This window comes from Neoarius graeffei, chromosome 14 (genome assembly GCF_027579695.1).
Source record: "Neoarius graeffei isolate fNeoGra1 chromosome 14, fNeoGra1.pri, whole genome shotgun sequence".
Taxonomy (NCBI): Eukaryota; Metazoa; Chordata; class Actinopteri; order Siluriformes; family Ariidae; genus Neoarius; species Neoarius graeffei.
In genome coordinates this window covers 64,257,958-64,281,726 of record NC_083582.1, presented here as the reverse complement: position 1 = coordinate 64,281,726, position 23,769 = coordinate 64,257,958, and the positions used below count along the sequence as shown (strand labels likewise).

Below are 23,769 nucleotides of genomic sequence, written 5' to 3'. Positions count from 1 at the left end.
TTATCTCCCGGGTCGAGATTCCGAAAGAAATCCTGACAGACCAAGGCACTTTATGTCACGCACACTGCGCAAACTGTATGGGTTACTGGGGATTAAGTCTATCCACACCAGTGTCCATCACCCACAAATGGATGGCTTAGTACAGCAATTTAACTAAACACTCAATAACATAATCCAGAAATTCGCAAGTGAAGATGCGCGTAATTGGGATAAGTGGCTCGAGCCCCTGTTATTCGCAGTACGAGAGGTCCTGCAAGCCTCCACGAGGTTTTCTCCCTTTGAATTATTATATGGGCATAAGCCGCGTGGCATTCTGGACGTGCTACGGGAAAATTGGGAGGAGGGACCTTCACCTAGTAAAAACGAAATCCAGTACATTCTTGACCTGCGCGCAAAACTCCACATCCTCACACACCTAACCCAGGAGAATTTGTGGCAGGCACAAGAACGTCAAAGCTGGCTGTATGACGGGGCACGCACCTGAGAGTGTTCATGCCGGGAGACAAAGTGCTCGTATTATTGCCCACATCAAGCTCCAAATTAGTTGCCAAGTGGCAAGGGCCCTTCAAGGTCACATGGCGAGTCGGGGACATCGACTATGAGGTGAAGCCAATGGATAGGGGCGGGGCACTGCAAATCTACCACCTCAACCTTTTCAAAACGCTGGAATGAGGGGGTCCCCGTGGCGTTGGCGTCGGTAGTCCCGGAGAAGGCGGAGCTGGGGCCGGAGGTGAAAAAGATAACATCTCGGACCACTCCGGTCCCTTGTGGAGACCACATCTCACTGGCCCAACTCACACAGGTAGCCAATTTGCAAGAGGAATTTTCCGACGTGTTCTCGCCCCTTCCTGGTCGTACCCACCTCATAGACCAGCACATCGAAACGCCCCCGGGGGTGGTAGTGCGTAGCCACCCTTACCGCTTGCCGAACACAAGAAAAAAGGTGGTTCGGGACAAACTCAAGGCCATGCTCGAAATGGGCATAATCGAGGAGTCTCACAGTGACTGGAGCAGCCCAGTGGTCCTGGTTCCCAAGACCAATGGGTCAGTCCGGTTCTGTGTGGACTATAGAAAGGTCAACGCAGTGTCTAAATTTGACACATACCCAATGCCTCGCATTGATGAGTTGAATGGTTAGGTGCTGCTTACTTTTATTTAACACTGGATCTAAAAAAGAGAGAAAACGGCCTTTTCCACACCGTTTGGTTTACACCAATTTGTCACGCTCCCTTTTGGATTATTTGGGGTGCTCGCTATGTTCCAGCGGCTTATGGACAGGGTCCTCCGCCCTCACGCTGCCTATGCGGCCGCCTGTCTAGACGACATAATCTACAGTCATGGTTGGCCGTGGCACTTGGAACACCTGAGGGCCGTTCTAAAGTCGCTAAGGCGAGCGGGCCTCACAGCTAACCCAAAAAAGTGTGCGATTGGGTGGGTGGAAGTATGGTATCTGGGGTTCCACTTGGGCCATGGGCAGGTGTGTCCCCAAATTAACAAGACTGCAGCGATTGCAGCCTGCCCGAGGCCCAAGACCAAGGAGGAGGCGAGACGGTTCTTGGGGCTAGCTGGCTATTACAGGGGTGATAGCGTTCCGGCGCCGCGCCGGATTTCCGGCGTACCGTGGCTGGGGAAAAAAAAAATCTAGTTCGCCCATTGTCCTGTGTCATTCTGAGATGCGCAGATAGACAGTAAAGGGAATTCCGAATTCCCTTTACTGTCTATCTGCGCATCTCAGAATGACACAGGACAATGGGCGAACTAGATTTTTTTTTTTTCCCCCAGCCACGGTATGCCGGAAATCCGGCGCGGCGCCGGAACGCTATCACCCCTGCTATTATCGTAGGTTTCTACCTAATTATTCGGACGTCACCAGCCTGCTAACAGAGCTCACTAAAAAGGGGGCTCCAGATCCGGTCCAGTGGACGGAGCAGTGCCAACAGGCCTTCTCTGAGGTAAAAGCTGCACTGTGTGGGGGGGCCACTTTTACACTCCCCTGACTTCTTTCTCCCCTTTATTTTGCAGACTGATGCATCGGACAGAGGTCTGGGGGCCGTTTTGTCCCAGGAGGTGGAGGGCGAGGAGCGCCCTGTGCTGTACATCAGCCAGAAACAGTCGATGTGCGAAAGCAAGTACAGCACAATTGAGAAGGAGTGTCTTGCCATCAAGTGGGCGGTCCTCGCCCTCCGATACTACCTGCTGGGGCACCCTTTCACTCTCTGTTCGGACCACGCGCCCCTCCAGTGGCTCCACCGCACGAAAGATGCCAATGCGCGGATCACCCATTGGTATCTCGCCCTCCAGTCATTTAAGTTCGAGGTGATCCACAGGCCAGGGGCACAGATGGTGGTGGCAGACTTCCTGTCCCGTCGGGGGGTGTCAGCTTCAGGCCGGATGGTGGGGGTATGTGGCAGTGGGGGCGTGGCCAAGCAGCAGTCTGTGAATGGAGGGTGGGGTCGGGGAAGGTAAGTGGCTAAGTCATTCCACCTGCTGTCAATTAATGTATGTGTGTGTGTTATAGGGATGGAGCATACAAGGAGAGATAGAGCAGAGAAAAGGCCCTCTCTCCCCGACCACAACGCATGTGTGAGTGAGTGAGTGAGTGAAAGAAAGAAAGAAAGAAAGAAAGAAAGAAAGAAAGAAAGAAAGAAAGAAAGAAAGAAAGAAAGAAAGAAAGAAAGAAAGAAAGAAAGAAAGAAAGAAAGAAAGCTCAATAAAGTGTTTGCGTAAGCATCAACTCTCGCCTGCCGTGCTTCTGTGCTCCACCCACATCAGGAACTGTTAGTGTTGATTTCAGAAGGTGAGTACCCTTCCCGGGACAGATGGACAGACAGACAGACATCACAACATAATCCCCCTTCGGGCCTTTCGGCCAACGGGGGATAAAAATTGTGAGGGAAGTTGATTTCAGAAAGCAAGCACACCTTGATGAAATTGCCAAAGTACAAGTTTGTTAATAATCAAGGGCATAACTCTGGTAAAATTTGCCCAAATTAAATGAAATTTCAATATGCGTATAACTGTCATATAACAAAGCCTTTTGCCAAGCTTCGAGAAATTCGTCCAAAAATTGTGAGAGGAGTTGATTTCAGAAGGAAAAACACACCTTCATGAAATTGTGAAAGTACAAGGTTGTTAATCAAGGGCCGCAACTCTCGTAAAATGTGAGTGAATTGAACAAAATTACAATATACGTAGTACTGACATACAACAATGCCTTTTACCAAGTTTCGTGAAATTCTTCCAAAAATTGTGAGAGGAGTTGATTTCAGAAGGAAAAACACACTCTCGTGAAATTGTCAAATTCTAATTTTGTTAATCAAGGGCTGTAACTCTGGTAAAATGTGACCGAATTTAACGAAATTACAATCTGTGTATTACCGACATATAACACACAATCCTGTCAAGTTTTGTGAAATTCCTCCAAAAATTATGAGAGGAGTTGATTTCAGAAGGTGAGCATCCTTCCTGGGATGGACAGACGGAAATCACCACGATATAATCTCCCTTCGGGCCTTTCGGACAGCGGGGGATAAAAATACTATAAACAGTAAGCCATAATAAATGAAACAAAGTCAATATTTGGTGTGAGACAACCCTTTGCTTTAAAAAAATAAAAAATAAGAGTAGTCTGAGGTACAATGAGTGCAGTTTTATAAGGAAATGAGCTGTAGGTTTTACTGAGCATCTTACAGATCCAGCCACAGTTCTTCTGGACACTTTGTCACACTTGCTTCATAATTTTGTACCAAAACCCAGCAGCCTTTATTATGTTTTCTTTTTTAATCTGAAAAGTGGACTCTTGTGTAAAATGCTGCTCAGATACAACCTTTTTTTTCTGTAACATTTAATTTTGTGCTGGAAAATTAACGAACGTTTGGAACGCTAAAATGTTTTTGTACCGACACGATAATGAAGAAGTCATACAATAGAAACCTATAACAAAGTTCGTAAGGAAATAAATAGGGTGCCTTAGACTTTTGCACAGTACTGTACAGTATATATGTAAGACTGTGCATTTATTGCAGTGTGATGGTATTCACTTTTCTATAGGGTTGCACTCATATGGTGTTTCCTGTTGTATGCTGCACGCCATGCAAGTACCAGAAGCACCTGTAAGCCAGAAACAAATCCCTCATGTTTTCCCCACACCTGTGTGGGTTTCCTCTGGGTTCCTCCCACAGTTCACAGACATGTGGATTAGATCAATTGCCCACAAGTGTGAATGGCTGTCTGTCTCTCTGTGTTAGCCCCATGACATGACTGGTGACCTGTCCACCATGTGCCCCACCCTCTCACCTGAAGTCAATAGGGATTGGCTCCAGCTCACTCATGACCCACAATTCATAAGCGGTATTGATAATGAATGAACCGAATGAATAATTGTAGAGCCACTTACCCACAACAGCACATTTATAGGTCATCAACGAGGCCAGGGCTTTGACTTCATCCACAGACACGTCCATGCTGTACCGGATCCCTGCAAAAACACAACAACAGAAACGCAGAACAGTCAGTATTATTAAGGTGAAACTGAAGACTGAATTTTCATTTTGCTACTTTCATCTGTGCTTATATCGAAGTTAAAGGGAACAGAAGTAATTTTTAAACTTGCTTTATTTCTTAATTAACATGTTATTCAATTACATTTTCGGTTTTAGTAACCTTATATCGTGACTTGTATTGGCAACTAATTGCAATTAAATATTATACTTATCGGCCTATTCGGTTTTTAGCCATGTTGAATTTAGTTCGTTTGGTCCACGGCAGGCGTCGCTTATCCGTGCGATCTTCACAAGACTTGCGCAAGACTTCGAAACGTGAAGTGTCAGCCAGGTGTCAGTGCTGTCATTTTGAAAACTGTTTTCCCAAACAAAATATTGCACAAAAACGAGTTTAAATGACGATTACTGCTTACTTTTTTCAAACTTTCCTGATTGCTATCAAAACAAACAAAACTTTTGGCTTGATTACGTCAGCATTCGAAAGAGGGCGCGCGGGTCTTTTGACAACATTGGCAGATGTTGGTCACTTTGATTTCCGCTGTACGTTTTACTTCCGTCCTACGATGTCTCGCACAGGTTTCGACGAATCTCGTTTACGGCCATTGCTTTGACATATGGACTGATATATTACAGAGCATATTTCAAACACTCAACTTGCTATAGCAGCGACAAAATAGCGATAAAAAATGCATTCCTATATTTAATAAAATGAGCGAAATAGAATTTTGATAATAAAAAAAATTGCCTTCAGTTCTCCTTTAAGTACGGTTATGATATAACTGGACTAATATCTCACTCTAATTAAAGGGGAACTGACGGCAAATTTTTTATTATTAAAATTCTACATCTCATTTTATTAAATATAGGAATGCATTTTTGATTGCTATTTTGTCACTGCTATAGCAAGTTATGAGTGTTTGAAATATGCTCTGTAATATATCAGTCCATATGTCAAAGCAACGGCCGTAAACGAGATTCACTGAGTCCTGTGCGAGACATCATAGGACGGAAGGAAAACATACAGCAGAAATCAAAGTGACCAACATCTGCCAATGTTGTCAAAAGACGCGCGCGCCCTCTTTCGAATGCTGACGTAATCAAGCCAGAAGTTTTCCCTGTGTCCGAAATCGCTCCTTACTCACTATACAGGACACTATTTATTGGGACGCCATTTTGTAGTGCTGCCCGAAACCTTTGAGGATTATGTGGGAAATGCGCTCAGTATAATATGTACTTGTCACAAAAATACATGCATGTATTTATTATTTTGAAAACCCACCAGCCACCTGATCTGGCACGTTTTAATTGTGCGACAGTAATGACGTAAATACCAGCACGACGGACGAGTCCTTATCCTGTCGTCTTTCCAACTCTTCTCTACTCCATGTTGGTTTGAAGTTGTATGGAATAATCTCCATCACTGATGAAGCTGGCAAATCTCAAAATTAATCTAAATTGGAACGATATGGCAATCTGGCCACTGTGTACAGAGTTTCCAAAATGGCAGCGCTGACACTTCACGTTTGAAGTCTCGCACAAGTCTCGTGAACATTGCGCAGATAAGCGACGCCTGCCGTGGACCAAACGAACTACATTCAACATGGCTAAGAACCGCGTAATATACCAATACGAGTCACGATATAAGGTTAATAAAACCGAAAACGTAATTGAATAACACGTTAATTAAGAAATAAAGCAAGTTTAAAAATGACTTCAGCTCCTCTTTAAATCATCTTCGTGTAACTGCTGCAATCAGCACAGTAATCACACTAAAAGAAATGTCCTTATGCTAAATAATGGTGACTCCTGTAACAGCAGCTGCTTTGTAAAAAGCCTGATGACAGAGAGAAAGAAAAAATAATCACTATGACCATGTATTCTTTTGAACGAGGTTAATAGGAAGAACAGAACAGAAACAGCAGCCTGATCTCCATGCGGACTACCAGTACTTTGAAAACTGAGGACATTACTTTGTGATTCAGCCACGATTCCATTATACAAAGCACAATTATTGTGCAGACAAGTGTGAAAGCACTTGAGCTACAGAATGAATTCCAGACGCAGACTTTTCACTATTATTCATTATTAGGCACGTAATGATATATTGTACGATCTTTTCACAGACCCACAATGAGCCAGTCAGCCATCAACAGTACCTATATAATTAAAAGATTACAGGAATACAATTAACAGCTATTTGTACACAATAGCCAAACAGTATTTAAGGTCTGTCTGGCTTCTCTTCTGCCCTGAACAGTCCGATTTACAAAACTCAGTTCAGGACACAGTCAAACCTGAAAATAATCTTTAGGTCATTTTCACCAGCTAGAAAACTCTAACGTAATCTGCCCTGAACATGGAAACGATTCCCTTCGTGAGCCAGACGCCCATGCAATCCAAGGCACTCTGGATACAAATGCACTTATGTCATGCAGCTGATGAATACGAGTGCCTGAGCCAATACTCTTCCCCGACCCACCCTTGCACAAACATCCTCTGGACAACCTACGTCATGTCCTCCACTCTAATTTTACTCACAACCCATTGCGGTGTTCTTCCTTCACTTCATATCCTCGTGCACGGGAATGCAACCACTGTTCCTAAACATTAGTGCAACAGTATTACACATCTCCCTATTGCAGTGAACGGCATACACTGAGTTATTAACAGTGACAGAGTCTGAAGGACACAAGAGCAAGCTAGTTCTGGACTGATGTATGATGTATTAATGCTGCGTAACGGATGGCCGACATGCATTTTAGCAGTGTTCTGTCCAGTCATAGTTTACTGTACCTGATCTCAGTGGTCTCATATCAATCAATGCAGTCATTAAACACTCACACACGCACACCCAACCAAGTCTTAAGCCTCGGTCACAACCGGCCGTACGTGCTCCTACGGCCGGTCTACGTGCAAAAAACGCAAAAAACGCACGGAGGGCGCGTGTGTGACGTGCTGATTTTACGAGCCGTAGACTGGCCACAGAGGTTCTTTGTCATGTCAAACAAACTCTACGGGCACTTGCGGTTTTTTTTCAGGTTGCAAGACAAACTTAAGGCCAACGTGCATCTTTCTCCACGAACAAAAAAAACGCAGCGATTGGGGAAACGCCAAAAATCGCACAGCCAAAAAAATCGTACGTCCGGTTATGACCCAGGCTTTACTCAAGTGTCCCCTTATGAAGGGATAGGATTGAGGATTTTTTTGTTTGGTTTGGTTTGCGAAACGGCTGGGATTAGGATCAGCACCTCTATGGCCATGGCGCTCAGCCGGAAACGAGTGGAGTACCTACTCCAGGTCAGGGGGGAATTGCTACCTAAAGTAGAGGAGTTTAAGTATCTCGGGGTTTTGTTCACGAGTGAGGGTAAGGGGGAGCAGGAGTTGGACAGACGGATCGGGGCAGCGTCAGCAGTGATGTGGACGCTAAACCGGTCTGCTGTAGTAAAGAGAGAGCCGAGTCAAAAGGCAAAGCTCTCAATTTACTGGTCCATCTACGTTCCCACTCTCACCTATGGTCACGAAAAGTGACCGAAAGAATGAGATCGCGGATACAAGCGGTAGAAATGAGTTTTCTCCACAGGGTGGCTGGGCTCTCCCTTATAGACAGGGTGAGAAACTTGGTCATTCGAGAGAGACTCAGAGTAGAACCACTGCTCCTCCACATCGAAAGGAGTCAGTTGAGGTGGTTTGGGCACCTTGTTAGGATGCCCCCGGATGCCTCCCAAGGGAGGTTTTCTGGGCATGCCCCACCGGGAGGAGACCCTGGGGCAGACCCAGGACATGCTGGAGAGATTACATCTCTCGGCTGGCCGGGAAACGCCTCGGTATTCCCCCAGAAGAGCTGGTGGAGGTGGCCGGGGAGAGGGAAGTCTGGGCTGCTCTACTTAGGCTGCCGCCCCCGCGACCTGGATCCAGATAAGTGGTAGAAGATGGATGGATGGTTTGTTTTGAATTGAGTTTAAGGCATTTTGGAAGCAGTCTTGTAGCTCTTCAGTGCTATAAGGACAACTCCATGTCCTTGTCTCATGACAGTCAGGTTTATAAACGTAGAGTCTTTCGGCTGGGTAGGAATTGTAGTATTCAAAGTTGAGCTGCTCCTATTTTCAGTTGACTGTCCTTTCAGGTCTCTGTAGGTTGTCTACCGCCCTACGGTTGTATACCATGGGATGGTTCTCCATATGTTTGTTCAACTGTGCTTTAAATACATTAACGTTTGGTGCTGTAACAACTGTCTCAGGCAGATTATTCCACCAACAGACCGCTCAGTTGCTGAAGTCGTTTGTTGCTCTTGACAGTGTTCTTTTTCAGTTGTAGACTATGCCCTCTTGTCTTGGTGTTTGTCTTCATTCCTGTTATGCATGTCTTTGCATTGTATTTTTCCATGTACATATTTATAGGTGTTTATCATATTGCCTCATAGTCTGCGGTACACTAATGTAGGTAGCTTAAGAGCTTTCAGTCAGTCCTCATATGGAAGATCCCTTAGTCCAGGTACTCGTTTTGTGGCACGTCTCTGAACACTCTCAATCCGTTCCGCCAATTTCCACGTCACGTAGGGTGACCATATTGGGGCACCATACTCAAGACGTGGGCGTATCAGTGACTTGTACCGGAGAAAGAAGACATCTTTATCCATGGACTCAAATGATCTCACATAAGTCCTGCAATCTGGTTGGCTTTTGAGACTATAGCTGCTATACGGTTCTCAAAACTGAGCTCGTTGTCCACCAGAATCCCCAGATCTTTTTCCTGTTGTGTGAAGGTTAACGGCACCATTCTTGTTTTATCGGTCATGGTATACGTGTAGTCAGAATGCCCTGAACCAATTCACATCACTGTACATTTGTCAGGATGGAAGCACAACTGCCACTTTCCTGCCCATCTTTGTAGACTAGAAAGGTCTTGTTGGAGCAGTTCACATTTACACATGACAGACTGGGCGGAACATCTTTGTGTCATCTGCAAAAAATTTTTAACTTGCACATATTTATGATAAAGGATGGCACAGTGGTGTAGTGGTTAGCACGGTCACCTCACAGCAAGAAGGTCCTGGGTTCAAGCCCAGCGGCCGACGAGGGCCTTTCTGTGTGGAGTTTGCATGTTCTCCCTGTGCCCACATGGGTTTCCTCTGGCTGCTCCGGTTTTCCCCACAGCCCAAAGACATGCAGGTTAGGCTAACTGGTGGCTCTAAATTGACCAAGTCATTTGTTTCTATGTGTCAGCCCTGCGATAACCTGGCGACTTGTCCAGGGTGTACCCCATCTCTCACCCATAGTCAGCTGGGATAGGCTCCAGCTTGTCTGCGACCCTGTCGGACAGGATAAGCGGCTATAGACAATGGATGGATGGAACTGTTTCTCTCAATTCTAGGATACTTTAATTTACGTTACACATACTAACACATGGACTGGTTAGCACTGTCGCCTCACAGCAAGAAGGTCCTGGGTTCGAGCCCAGCGACTGACGAGGGCCTTTCTGTGTAGAGTTTGCATGTTCTCCCCGTGCTCACATGGGTTTCCTCCGGGTGCTCCGGTTTCCCGCACAGTCCAAAGACATGCAGGTTAGGCTAATTGGTGGCTCTAAATTGACCGTGAGTGTGGATTATTATTTGTCTCTGTGTGTCAGCCCTGTGATGACCTGGCGACTTGTCCAGGGTGTACTCCATCTCTCACCCATAGTCAGCTGGGATAGGCTCCAGCTTGTCTGCGACCCCACACAGGATAAAGCGGCTAGAGATAATGAGATGATCTACACTACCGTTCAAAAGTTTGGGGTCACTTTGAAATGTCCTTATTTTTGAAAGAAAAGCACTGTTCTTTTCAATGAAGATCACTTTAAACTAATCAGAAATCCACTCTATACATTGCTAATGTGGTAAATGACTATTCTAGCTGCAAATGTCTGGTTTTTGGTGCAATATCTCCATAGGTGTATAGAGGCCCATTTCCAGCAACTCTCACTCCAGTGTTCTAATGGTACAATGTGTTTGCTCATTGCCTCAGAAGGCTAATGGATGATTAGAAAACCCTTGTACAATCATGTTAGCACAGCTGAAAACAGTTGAGCTCTTTAGAGAAGCTATAAAACTGACCTTCCTTTGAGCAGATTGAGTTTCTGGAGCATCACATTTGTGGGGTCGATTAAATGCTCAAAATGGCCAGAAAAATGTCTTGACTATATTTTCTATTCATTTTACAACTTATGGTGGTAAATAAAAGTGTGACTTTTCATGGAAAACACAAAATTGTCTGGGTGACCCCAAACTTTTGAACGGTAGCGTATATATATTTATGAGGAAAAGAAAGGGATTAGGCTATATGACACAAAGAATGTTATATGGACAGTGTAACAGTGTAAAAACTAACTTTTTAAACAACTATATAAAATTGAGTGCAAATCTCAACAACAACACTGCAGTGATTAAAAACAAAGCTGTTTGACTAATTCCTAAAAATACTCAGCTAGTTCTGCAGGAAGTAGCAGAGAGCTTCTGGACGCGTCCTGATTGGCCTTTATTGAAAATTGAGTGCACTAGTGTAAGGCGTACAACCCGTTATATGTCATAGCCTAAGTAGTGTTCGAATATAGTGCGTGAGGATCAATTTGGAAATATTTCCTTGCATTGCCTGACGGCTGGCTATATGCTTGAGATTATGGCTTAAACTAAAGCAAAACAGCGGAGATGTGAATATATTTGTAAAAAAAAAATAAGTACATAAATCATTAAATAAGTAAATAGACGTGTTGTACCTCCTTTGCAGGGAGTCCTGTGTTGGCTGTGCTGTGCCCGGTAGCCCTCGATAACCTCCCACTCCCCGTTGTCTCTCTTGATAGGGAAAGACACACTGAGGACGTGGTTACACGGCTTGATGATCTTGAGGATCCCCCGGACTCGGTGTCTCTTCTGCTCGGGTGTCTCTCTGGTCTTCAGGTCCTCCACTAGCTTGTTTTCTACGATGGCGGCGCCGCGGTTGAAGAATCCCTCCACCATCCTGAAGAAGTTGGGGTCGTCCTCTTTATCCGCGGCGTCGCTGTAGCGCCTCAGCCGCACGACGGATGCTGAAGCCGGCAGCGCTGCTTCCACACAGCCCGCCGCCAGAGCGCTGCCCGCCCCGCGGCTCACAAGCTCTCCGAAATAGCGGTACATTCCGACCAGGGAAAGTCGGGGTTTATGAGAAAAGAGTAAAATAAACAATGGGATTTAAAGAAAATAAAATAATAATAATAAAAAAAGAGGCCTGCTAATGATGCTAACCTGAGGGGAAAATGAACAAGGACCGCACGAGCCGCGTCCAGTATTGGAATGACAGCGCTCGCGCCATCCCACCTCGCCTTAAAAGGCACTGTGAAGTGTGCAGAGCGAGTGCACTCAGCACTAAGGGCACTAGGCGACGAGTCTGTTCAGGATTAGTACTTGTCCCTGATACACTGGGCACCTGATCATCACATCTGGTTCTTCATGGGCAGGGGCGTCAGAAGCGTTTTTAATGGGGGGGGGGACACACTGGCTGGGGGTCCTCCTTCAGAACATTTTGTATTAATTAGATGCCATTTCCAGGGTGGCACGGTGGTGTAGTGGTTAGCGCTGTCGCCTCATAGCAAGAAGGTCCGGGTTCGAGCCCAGCAGCCGGTGAGGGCCTTTCTGTGTGGAGTTTGCATGTTCAGTTGACCGTGAGTGTGAATGGTTGTCTGTGTCTATGTGTCGGCCCTGTGATGACTTGGCGACTTGTCCAGGCCCTTACGAAAATCTACCATGGTTTACTATGGTTTTACCATGGTTTTTATGTAGTGACCATGATTCTACCATGGTATCTCATGGTTATTCTAAGTACTATGAACCAACCATATTATTACTATTGGCCCTTTTCCACTACCCTTTTTCAGCTCGCTTCAGCCCGACACGGCTCGCGTTTCGACTACCAAAAAACAGCACGACTCAGCTCGCTTCAGCCCTGCTTAGCCCCTAAAACTCGCACCGTTTTGGAGTGGGGCTGAAGCGAGCCAAACCGTGCCTAGTGAGGCTAGGGGCGTGAGCAGACACTCCCCTGTGCACTGATTGGTGAGGAGGCGTGTCCTCACATGCCCACACACGCCCCGCGAGCACGCTGGGATCTGTAAACACCGCAAACCTGGAAGAAGGAGAATTACGAGAATTATGAAGCCTTATGCGCCTCGCCTCATCTATACGCTCTTGCCAGTATCTGTTGGCGTTGTCAGTGACAACAAGCCACAGCACCAAGACCAGCAACACTAACGACTCCATGTCCTCCATGTTTATTGTTTACTATCCAGGTCGTGAGACTACCGCTTAAAAGATCACTGATGTCACTGTTTGCGCTGCTTAACGACATCACGTGACGTCCACCCACTTTCGCTAACTCCACCCAATGTGTCCACCCACTTCCAGCCAGCACGGTTCAGCGCGGTTGTAGTCGAAATGCAACTCCAACAGCCCCGCTCAGCCCGACTCAGCACGGCACGGCTCAGCCCGACTCAGCCGCGTTTGTAGTGGAAAAGCGGCATAAGGTTCATCCATGGTAGTAACCATGGTTCTACTATGGTATTTCATGGTGATTCTAAGTACTATGAACCAACCATAGTATTACTGTGGTTTATCCATAGTACTGCAGTAGCTGTGGTAGCATCATAGTTGTATGTGTAATAGGTCATAGTAACTATGAAATTAGTTTAAAAAGGGATAGTATGGTTTTTAAAAGGATGCACTAACTGTAGTATTATCATGCTTTCGTCCAACAGTCAATGCTGTAGAGAAGGATCTCGATTAACAGCCCAGATACATTAACATGTACTTAAAACCTAAAAATAAGTGAACATTGAGGTAAAATGCATGTAGTACATCCTAAACAACAACAATAATAATACACTCTAAAAATACTGAGTCAAAAATAACTCAACTTTAACCCAACCACTGGGCTAATATTGCACGAACTCAACACTAGGTTATCTTAGCCCAAACAATTGGGTTGAAACGATTGGGTGCAAAGATTATACCATAGTGAAACCATGGTTAAACCATAGTCATGAACCATGGTTTTCATGGTTACCCAAAAAACCATGAATAACTATAAACCATGGTAAAACCATGGTTAGTTTCCATAGTAAAACCATGGTTAATTTTTGTAAGGGGGGTGTACCCCGCCTTTCGCCCGTAGTCAGCTGGGATAGGCTCCAGCTTGCCTGCGACCCTGTAGAACAGGATAAAGCAGCTAGAGATCAGACTCAGATTGTTTTGCAGGTCAAGGGGCCCATAGGGCCCCTCCTGGGGAAAAAACAGGGGCCCATTTCTACAATGGGGGGCCCAGTGATTATCCTTCAGTTGAAGCGAACCTAGTGAGCGAAGCGAGCCCAATGAACAGCTGGGGCAGCCCAGGGGCTATTTTTTTCTTCTCAATTCTGGTTTTTTTTTTGGTATTAGAAGCCATATGAAGCAATGTAGATGACAAAAATCAGTGCTTCAACCAAATATATTGAGATATTGTTTAATCAGTGGCAATATTTTGGAATTCAAAGTTGTTGTTGTAAATCTAGTATGACTAATTACCTTGGGTATCAGGGGTATCAGTTTTTTCAGGTGAATGTACTCTCTTTTTGCCGAAGAATGACAAAATAGATGTATTTTTCTTTTTTTTTCTTATCCATGTTTTCTTGTCTCTTTCGAATATTCGTACATAGACCATAAGACGCCATGTGGCGAAAGACTTGGATCAGGTTTTACTCGCTTGGGACACTACAAACAGGGCGGCGTAAATACACGAACGGGTCCGAATGGGTCCGACGTATATTCAATATGGCGGTGGTCAAAACAAATTCATCTGATGCTGAAATCTGTTGAATATCCAGATAATTATGTTGGAAGTTGCATATTTGTGCAAGATTTTCGATACTGAGACCATGAAGTCAAGTAATACGCCACGAAACGTCCCAAATAGGGTATAAAATGCTCGCGTCCATATTGGCCCCTACCCCTCTTGACAATGCGTTCATTATTCGAAATAGTGCGTCTTAGACGTGGGTGCGCCAACAATCTGAGTCTCTGAGAGATAATGAGATGAGATGAGATAATTTCACACAATGACCGGGCATGACATGGCATCATGCATACTCTCATCTCATTATCTCTAGCCGCTTTATCCTGACAGGGTCGCAGGCAAGCTGGAGCCTATCCCAGCTGACTGACTACGGGCGAAAGGCGGGGTACACCCTGGACAAGTCGCCAGGTCATCACAGGGCTGACACATAGACACAGACAACCATTCACACTCACATTCACACTTACGGTCAATTTAGAGTCACCAGTTAACCTAACCTGCATGTTTTGGACTGTGGGGGAAACCGGAGCACCCGGAGGAAACCCATGCGGACACGGGGAGAACATGCAAACTCCACACAGAAAGGCCCTCGCCGGCCCCGGGGCTCGAACCCGGACCTTCTTGCTATGAGGCGACAGCGCTAACCACTACACCACCGTGCCGCCCATCATGCAAACTTTAACACAAAATCACGCTGTGTCAAGCAATGGTGACACATAAAAAATAACTTCACGCAATGAACAGGTGCAATTTCGTTCACCACCAACAGTGACTTTAGTGGGTGCATTTTACTTTTTTCTGATTTAGTGATACTCATAACAAAAATGACACGGCATCATGCAGTCTTCATAACACAAAATTACAATGTCAAGCAGCGACACATAAAAGAGAACTTCACAAGATGAACAACTGCAGTTTTGTCAACCTACATGCAATGGTGGTACTACAGTAACATTTACAGATTAGTATAACAAATAGATTTATAGATATAACTCCTTCTTACATTGGTGCCACCACAATTTCTACCACTTCATAACTTTTATCCCCCTTTCCTTCACAATCCACCTGGAATAACATCCATCTCTCTCCATTGCTTTCCTTTCTACTATTCCTTCCCCATACACTGATTTCCCATGTTACTTTCCAGAAAACTGGCGAAGACCAGACAAAACAAGTTCTTCAAATCACAACAGGGAATCAATAAATATCATCAGAGCAGACTTGACCTCATTCTTGGCATTACAGTAAGGCAGGCCTACTGGGTTTGAATTAAATGATAGCTAACATTAAGCTAGCTGATACATCTCCTAATATTGACTAGCCAGCTGACTGCACTAACATTTCCATTGGGACAAAAAAAAAAACCTGTACTTTCCACTTCTTTGTAAAGAATGTCCTTATGTCCATTGCAAACAATTCATCATCAACCAAGAATACCCCATTAGGCTAAGCTTATTTCATTGTTTAGTTGAACATTAACATGGCCTAGGGTTAATTTTGAGGGCATATAACAAAAGAATAAGGTTTTAGCAAAAGCTAGACATTGTGAGGTGGCAATGGGGCTGACGTCACCGCCTCTACTTTCGAGCAGCTGCACCAACATTTCTCTGCTCGCGCTGAGATTCACTTCACCTGTGCGCGGTGAGTTGTTGTAGGTACACTCTAAAAAATAATGGGGCCAGTACCGGTTCTTCAGGGCGATGCCATAGAAGAACCTTTTTCAGGGCTTCAAAGAACCATTCATGCAACAGTTCTTTAAAGAACCATTTAAACCATTTGTTTGAGCAGTGAAGACAGATTTGTGTAAACATAGCCTATGTGCATTGACCAGCAAATGGTAAGAGAATGCCAGGCTCTGAAGAACCATTTCCAATGTGAAGAACCTTTCGCATAATGTAATAGTTCATCACAGAGTTTTGACTCTCCATGGAACCATCCAGAGATTTGAAGAACCACTGAAGCACCTTTATTTTTTAGAGTGTAACGCCCGGAAAACCCGGAGTGGATTTTCAGTGGAATGTGTATTCTGTTATCGATGAAGTGGAATGGATTCTTTCACAAAGTAATAGAAACGGCACTGGGTGAACTAATATTTTATGTTAAATGTGGGGGGTCCAAACAAAGAATTATGAAATGTGAAAGGGACACGCCCCCTTCACATTCAATGGTGGTGACGCCCATGGTGTTGGGCTGTGGCTGGACAGCAAGCTGGACTGGACTTGCAATACCAATCACTTATACAGGAAGGGACAGAGCAGGCTATACTTCCTGAGGAGGCTGCGGTCCTTTAACATCTGCAGGAAACTCCTGTGGATGTTCTATCAGTGTCCTGTTTTACACCATAAAGAAGGACACATCCAGGCTGGACAAACTGATCAGGCGGGCCGGCTCTGTGGTCGGCATGAAGCTGGACTCTCTGGTGATGGTGGCAGAGAAGAGGACTATGGACAAACTGTTGAGCATCATGGACGATCCCAGTCACCCTCTGCACACCGTCATCAGCAACCAGAGGAGCCTGTTAAGTGACAGAATGCTCCTTCTCAAGTGCAGGACGAACAGACTTAAAAACTCCTTTGTCCCTCACGCCATCAGACTGTACAACTCCTCTCTGGGGGGGAGGAGGGGGAACAGGAGGACAGAGGACGGGAAGGAGCAGTAGCCTAGCCTGACAATAAGCAGTACTGGACAATGTGCAATATAAAGTGCAATATCTCTCCTGCTGGCCCCTCCCCCCCCCCCCTTCCCCATATCTTATTCTTTTTTATATTTGTATATGTAAATACTTAATTTAATTTATCTAGAAGTTTTTTTCTCTATTTCTATTCTCTGTTTATCCTGTAATGATGCTACTGGAATCTTAATTTCCCTGAGGGAATCCTCCCAAGAGATCAATAAAGTTCTATCTAATCTAATCTAATCTAATCTAATCTAATCTAATCTAATCTAATCTAATCTAATCTAGCAGGGGAGAGCGGGAAGGAGGGAGGCTTGGGATGAGTTTTCACCTTTTGTAGATTGTCTGTGTGTCTGAAACTCTTTGCAGGCAGCTTCACATTCATATTGCATTAGACAGGATTTACTATACCCTCTTAGCACAACCTTAAAGTGCATATCACGGGTAAATTCAGGAGCAAGATCAATGTAATTCTCCTATTTTATATTAAACTTTGGTCAAATATCTGTCACATTTTGCATTTTGTGCAAGTTTTTTACCTTGCGCAATACCAGAAAAATTCAGTTGAAATCAAGCCATTTGAGGCGAATTGGTCCGCCTCTGAAAAAACTTGCCATTTGGATTTCCTGGCAAACATTGATTTTCGTGACGTCATGTGAGGGACGCCTCCTTCTGAATCCTACGTCAGCGCTGGTTTGTTTATGAGAAAACGACCTGGTGGTTTTCTGCAAATTTCTTCAACGTTATCACGTAATTATTAAAATGGTTAACAGATGTATCGTAGGAGGGTGTAGCAACACCAATCTTGACGGGATTAGTACTCATCGTTTCCCAAAAGACCGGACAATGAGAGAGAAATGGGAGCGCTTGGTCTACACAGGCTGTACACTGAAACCGTGCAAAGCTCTCGCAGCCTGCTGGCGCTTCCGCAGGTAACGTCACGAATCTGGCTCCAGACTCCCTTGGGATTTTTCCAGACGCGTTTTGTTATTTTATTTTTTTCTGCTGTAGACAGATGGCCTTGTGCAAAATTACCCTTCTGGATGAGTGTGTAGAGGGACATACGTTCAGATAAAAAACAAAAACAAAATTGGTCCAGAATATGCACTTTAGTTTCTCAGCTTGTCACTTATACTGCCCTTCCAGGGGTGTAGCTGGGGTGGGGGTCCTGGGGTGCCTGTGACCCCTCCTTTTGTCGGACCATACATTTTTTCAATAGCCGCATAAGAATATTAGAAAAGCGCCCACTGTAATTTTTCTAACTTTTTTTTTTTTTAACTAGATTGTCACCTCAGCCTCATTAGGGTTTCTATAACCTTGTATGGACTTCCTGTGGTTTGGGCGCGAAAACCCAGTTCTGCGTAAGCGCAACACGATCGCACTAGAAAGCATGGTCAAGCTGCCAGTGTACCGTAGCTGCAGTCTTTTTAGTTGTGAATTACAAGTATTTCCTCATGTTAATAATTCGCGATGTCAAAACAAGCAAAACTTTCCTCCTTCTTTCGACGTGAAGAGAGGTAAGCAATTTATTATACGCAATTTTTTTTCCATCAAAGTTGCATTTTGTGGCTTCGAAGCTAAGTTTTAGTGCCGTTTCTAGAACACAACATCAAGAAAACGTGGAAGAAACAGCAATAATGGAAAAGCCGGTTTCTAAGCTACCTAAAACTAGCAATGGTAATTATTTTTCGTTACATATTTTTCATAGTTCTATTCTAGTACTAAGGCAAATTTTTTATGATAAAACAGACTCAAAACAAGATGAAACAGCTCGCAACATGAGATGAAAGAATGATGCAAAGACCGTGTTATTTTCTCAAATGTATTTTTTTTATTTACAAACCTGTGGGTATGTACTCAGGCTGCCAGTCAGTGTGTGACCCCGCCTTTGAAAAATCCTAGCTATGCTTCTGCCTTCAGGCTTCACTTTTTCTGTGGGAAAATGTGACATGAGACATTTAGCGGAGACATGGGACATCCATCTATCCATTATCTGTAGCCGCTTATCCTGTCCTACAGGGTCGCAGGAGCCTATCCCAGCTGACTATGGGCAAAAGGCGGGGTACACCCTGGACAAGTCGCTAGATTATCGCAGGGCTGACACATAGACACAGACAACCATTCACACTCACATTCACACCTACAATTTAAAGCCACCAGTTAGACTAACCTGCATGTCTTTGGACTGTGGGGGAAACCGGAAGAAACCCACGCGGACATGGGGAGAACATGCAAACTCTACACAGAAAGGCCCTCATCGGCCGCTGGGCTCGAACCCAGAACCTTCTTGCTGTGAGATGACAGTGCTAACCACTACACCACCGTGCCACCCTGAAGGCAAATTTTTTATGATCAAAATTCTATTTCTCATTTTATTAAATGCGATTTTGATCGCTATTTTGTCGCTGCTATAGCAAGTTATGAGTGTTTGAAATATGCTCTGTAATATATCAGTCCATATGTCAAAGCAACGGCCGTAAACGAGATTCGTTGAGACCTGTGCGAGACATCGTAGGACGGAAGTAAAACGTACAGCGGAAATCAAAGCGACCAACATCTGCCAACGTTGTCAAAAAGACGCGCGCGCCCTCTTTCGAATGCTGATGTAATCAAGCCGGAAGTTTTGTTTGTTTTGATAGCAATCAGGAAAGTTTGAAAAAAGTAAGCAGTAATCGTCATTTAAACTCGTTTTTGTGCAACATTTCGTTTGGAAAACAGTTTTCAAAATGGCGGCACTGACACCTGGATGACACTTCAACGTTTCAAAGTCTCACACAAGTCTTGTGAAGATCGCGCGGATAAGCGACGCCTGCCGTGGACCAAACGCACTAAATTCAACATGGCTAAAAACCGAATAGGCCGATAAGTATAATATTTAATTGCAATTAGTTGCCAATACGAGTCACGATATAAGGTTACTAAAACCGAAAACGTAATTGAATAACACGTTAATTAAGAAATAAAGCAAGTTTAAAAATGACTTCAGTTCCCCTTTAATCTTACAAGTTTGATTTTTGTGGCTACTGCCTCATAGAGGCAAGAGCCACTATGTCATCGTATTGTAAGAATGTAAGAATGAGTGTAACGATAGCGCACTGCGCATACAGGTTTTCCTATTAAAATGAACGGTGAGTGTATACTATTCGGTTCATCATTTGAAATAAATGGACTAGACTAAAGAAATCGCTTTCAGACATGTTTATGCTTATTACCGAGGGAAAGTGCGTTCCTATTTTAAAATGTACTCCAGGTTGTCCCCCTTTCCTCACCTTCTTTGGCCAGTGGGCCCATGTGTGATGTAGATGTGACACACTTCCAGGTTGTTACAGGAAGCTGTCGAAAAGAGTATTGAGACCACTGAGCTCTAGCGCCGGGCCATTTCTGGGAAATAAGAGTTTGGGTCATGGTGACAGCGTGTGTATGTCCGCCTCGGTTCGGAGGTTTCAGTTTTGAAAACTGTAAGAGGTAAGAGTAGAATAATATAAAGTACAGACACTTGGTATATTTTGCTTCTGTGATTTTTAAATTGTTCATTTTTGGATTACGCTTCATTTTTGTGGCTACTGACTCAAAGAGTAAATATATATACTATATTTACTGTATGGGGGCAGCACGGTGGTGTAGTGGTTAGAGCTGTCGCCTCACAGCAAGAAGGTCCGGGTTCGAGCCCCGTGGCCGGCGAGGGCCTTTCTGTGTGGAGTTTGCATGTTCTCCCCGTGTCCACGTGGGTTTCCTCCGGGTGCTCCGGTTTCCCCCACAGTCCAAAGACATGCAGGTTAGGTTAACTGGTGACTCTAAATTGACCGTAGGTGTGAATGTGAGTGTGAATGGTTGTCTGTGTCTATGTGTCAGCCCTGTGATGACCTGGCGACTTGTCCAGGGTGTACCCCGCCTTTCGCCCGTAGTCAGCTGGGATAGGCTCCAGCTTGCCTGTGACCCTGTAGAACAGGATAAAGCGGCTAGAGATAATGAGATGAGATGAGATATTTACTGTATGGACATGGTATCAGAAAACAATTTTATTTATAAGCAGTAGCCACATGGACCCATAGGGTACCTATTTTTATTTATTATCAAAACTAGTAACATATGAACTGTATGAACACACAGTGCTGGTACAGCGATACAAAAATGTCAGTTTACCCAAAACCTGATGAGACAAAACAGATTCATTCTCAAGAAGGAATGAAATAAGTTTAATCCTCATGCAGGGACACGCCCACATTAAAAAAAAGCATTTAAACAATTTTATATTTGTAAACCACAAGAAATTCAAAGAATTTCATTGTGCTTGAGTGTACATGTAACAAATAAAGGCTTCTTATTATCATTCATTTATTTATTTAGGTGTTGTGGCCGAAAATCAAGATTGCTGTTTTTGCCGATTTTCAGCCCCAATTTTTTTTTTGATGGCTGAAATTTTGTCCATGCCTAACAAATACAGTTAGGTCCATATATATTTGGACACTGATACAAATTTTCTTTTTTTACCTGTTTACTGAAACATATTCAAGTTATAGTTATATAATGGACATGGGCATAAAGTCCAGACTTTCAGCTTTCATTTGAGGGTATCCACATTAAAACTGGATGAAGGGTTTAGAAGTTTCAGCTCCTTAACATGTGCCACCCTGTTTTTAAAGGGACCAAAAGTAATTGGACAACTGACTCCAAGGCTATTTCATGGGCAGGTGTGGGCAATTCCTTCGTTATGTCATTCTCAATTAAGCAGAAAAAAGGCCTGGAATTGATTTGAGGTGTGGTGCTTGCATTTGGAAGATTTTGCTGTGAAGAAAACATGCGGTCAAAGGAGCTCTCCATGCAGGTGAAACAAGCCATCCTTAAGCTGCGAAAACAGAAAAAAAAAACATCCGAGAAATTGCTACAATATTAGGAGTGGCAAAATCTACAGTTTGGTACATCTTGAGAAAGAAAGAAAGCACTGGTGAACTCATCAATGCAAAAAGACCTGGACGCCCACAGAAGACAACAGTGGTGGATGATCGCAGAATAATTTCCATGGTGAAGAGAAATCCCTTCACAACAGCCAACCAAGTGAACAACACTCTCCAGGAAGTAGGCGTATCAATATCCAAATCTACCATAAAGAGAAGACTGCATGAAAGTAAATACAGAGGGTTCACTGCACGGTGAAAGCCACTCATAAGACTCAGGAATAAAAAGGCTAGATTGGACTTTGCTAAAAAACATCTAAAAAAGCCAGCACAGTTCTGCAAGAACATTCTTTGGACAGAGGAAACCAAGATCAACCTCTACCAGAATGATGGAAAGAAAAAAGTATGGCGAAGGCGTGGTACAGCTCTTGATCCAAAGCATACCACATCATCTGTAAAACACGGCGGAGGCAGTGTGATGGCTTGGGCATGCATGGCTGCCAGTGGCACTGGGTCACTAGTGTTTATTGATGATGTGACACAGGACAGAAGCAGCCGGATGAATTCTGAGGTATTCAGAGACATACTGTGTGCTCAAATCCAGCCAAATGCAGCCAAACTGATTGGTCAGCATTTCATAATACAGATGGACAATGACCCAAAACATAAAGCCAAAGCAACCCAGGAGTTTATTAAAGCAAAGAAGTAGAATATTCTTGAATGGCCAAGTCAGTCACCTGATCTCAACCCAATTGAGCATGCATTTCACTTGTTAAAGACTAAACTTCAGACAGAAAGGCCCACAAACAAACAGCAACTGAAAACCGCTGCAGTAAAGGCCTGGCAGAGCATTAAAAAGGAGGAAACGCAGCGTCTGGTGATGTCCATGTGTTCAAGACTTCAGGCAGTCATTGCCAACAAAGGGTTTTCAACCAAGTATTAGAAATGAACATTTTATTTACAATTATTTAATTTGTCCAATTACTTTTGAGCCCCTGAAATGAAGGGATTGTGCTTAAAAAATGCTTTAGTTCCTCACATTTTTATGCAATCATTTTGTTCAACCCACTGAATTAAAGCTGAAAGTCTGAACTTCAACTGCATCTGAATTGTTTTGTTCAAAATTCATTGTGGTAATGTACAGAACCAAAATTAGAAAAATGTTGTCTCTGTCCAAATATTTATGGACCTAACTGTATATACTTAAGCACTGTTCGCTAAGTTGAACACACACTAATAGATTTAATTTCACATTAATGGTGGTGTAGTGGTTAGCGCTGTCGCCTCACAGCAAGAAGGTCCGGGTTCGAGCCCCGTGGCCGGCGAGGGCCTTTCTGTGTGGAGTTTGCATGTTCTCCCCATGTCCGCGTGGGTTTCCTCCGGGTGCTCCAGTTTCCCCCACAGTCCAAAGACATGCAGGTTAGGTTAACTGGCGACTCTAAATTGACCGTAGGTGTGAATGTGAGTGTGAATGGTTGTCTGTGTCTATGTGTCAGCCCTGTGATGACCTGGCAACTTGTCCAGGGTGTACCCCGCCTTTCGCCCATAGTCAGCTGGGATAGGCTCCAGCTTGCCTGCGACCCTGTAGAACAGGATAAAGCGGCTAGAGATAATGAGATAATGAGATTAATGAACTCAAAACATTCTCCATTCACCTTGACCAAACGCGAGGCCGCCATAATTCAATCATGAAACTCAAGTCAAGCTGAGAGCACCAGCCGAAAAATGAGAGACGGGGAAAGGGCGAGGCTTCATGGCATAATACACATTCACACACAAAAATATAGAGAAAAATGGAGGTAGGAACACGTGTTACACGACATCACTCATTCTCTAGCTACTGTAGAGCGCGTCTGTGATTTGGAAAT

The 23,769-nt window shown here is 44.2% G+C and overlaps 1 protein-coding gene across 1 annotated transcript in view; it reads right to left on the bottom strand.

Annotated features, from left to right (window-relative positions):
- Positions 1-11,824, bottom strand: part of glud1b (glutamate dehydrogenase 1b) — a 62,988-nt gene extending 51,164 nt beyond the window's left edge. Inside the window, exons 1-2 of the mRNA XM_060940232.1 lie at positions 11,253-11,824; positions 4,397-4,477 (exon numbers count right to left, since the gene is read on the bottom strand). Of these exons, the coding sequence (XP_060796215.1) occupies positions 4,397-4,477; positions 11,253-11,649 (478 nt within the window). The 5' untranslated portion in view covers positions 11,650-11,824. The remainder of the gene's footprint in view (positions 1-4,396; positions 4,478-11,252) is intronic.
- Positions 11,825-23,769: the final 11,945 nt, after the last annotated feature.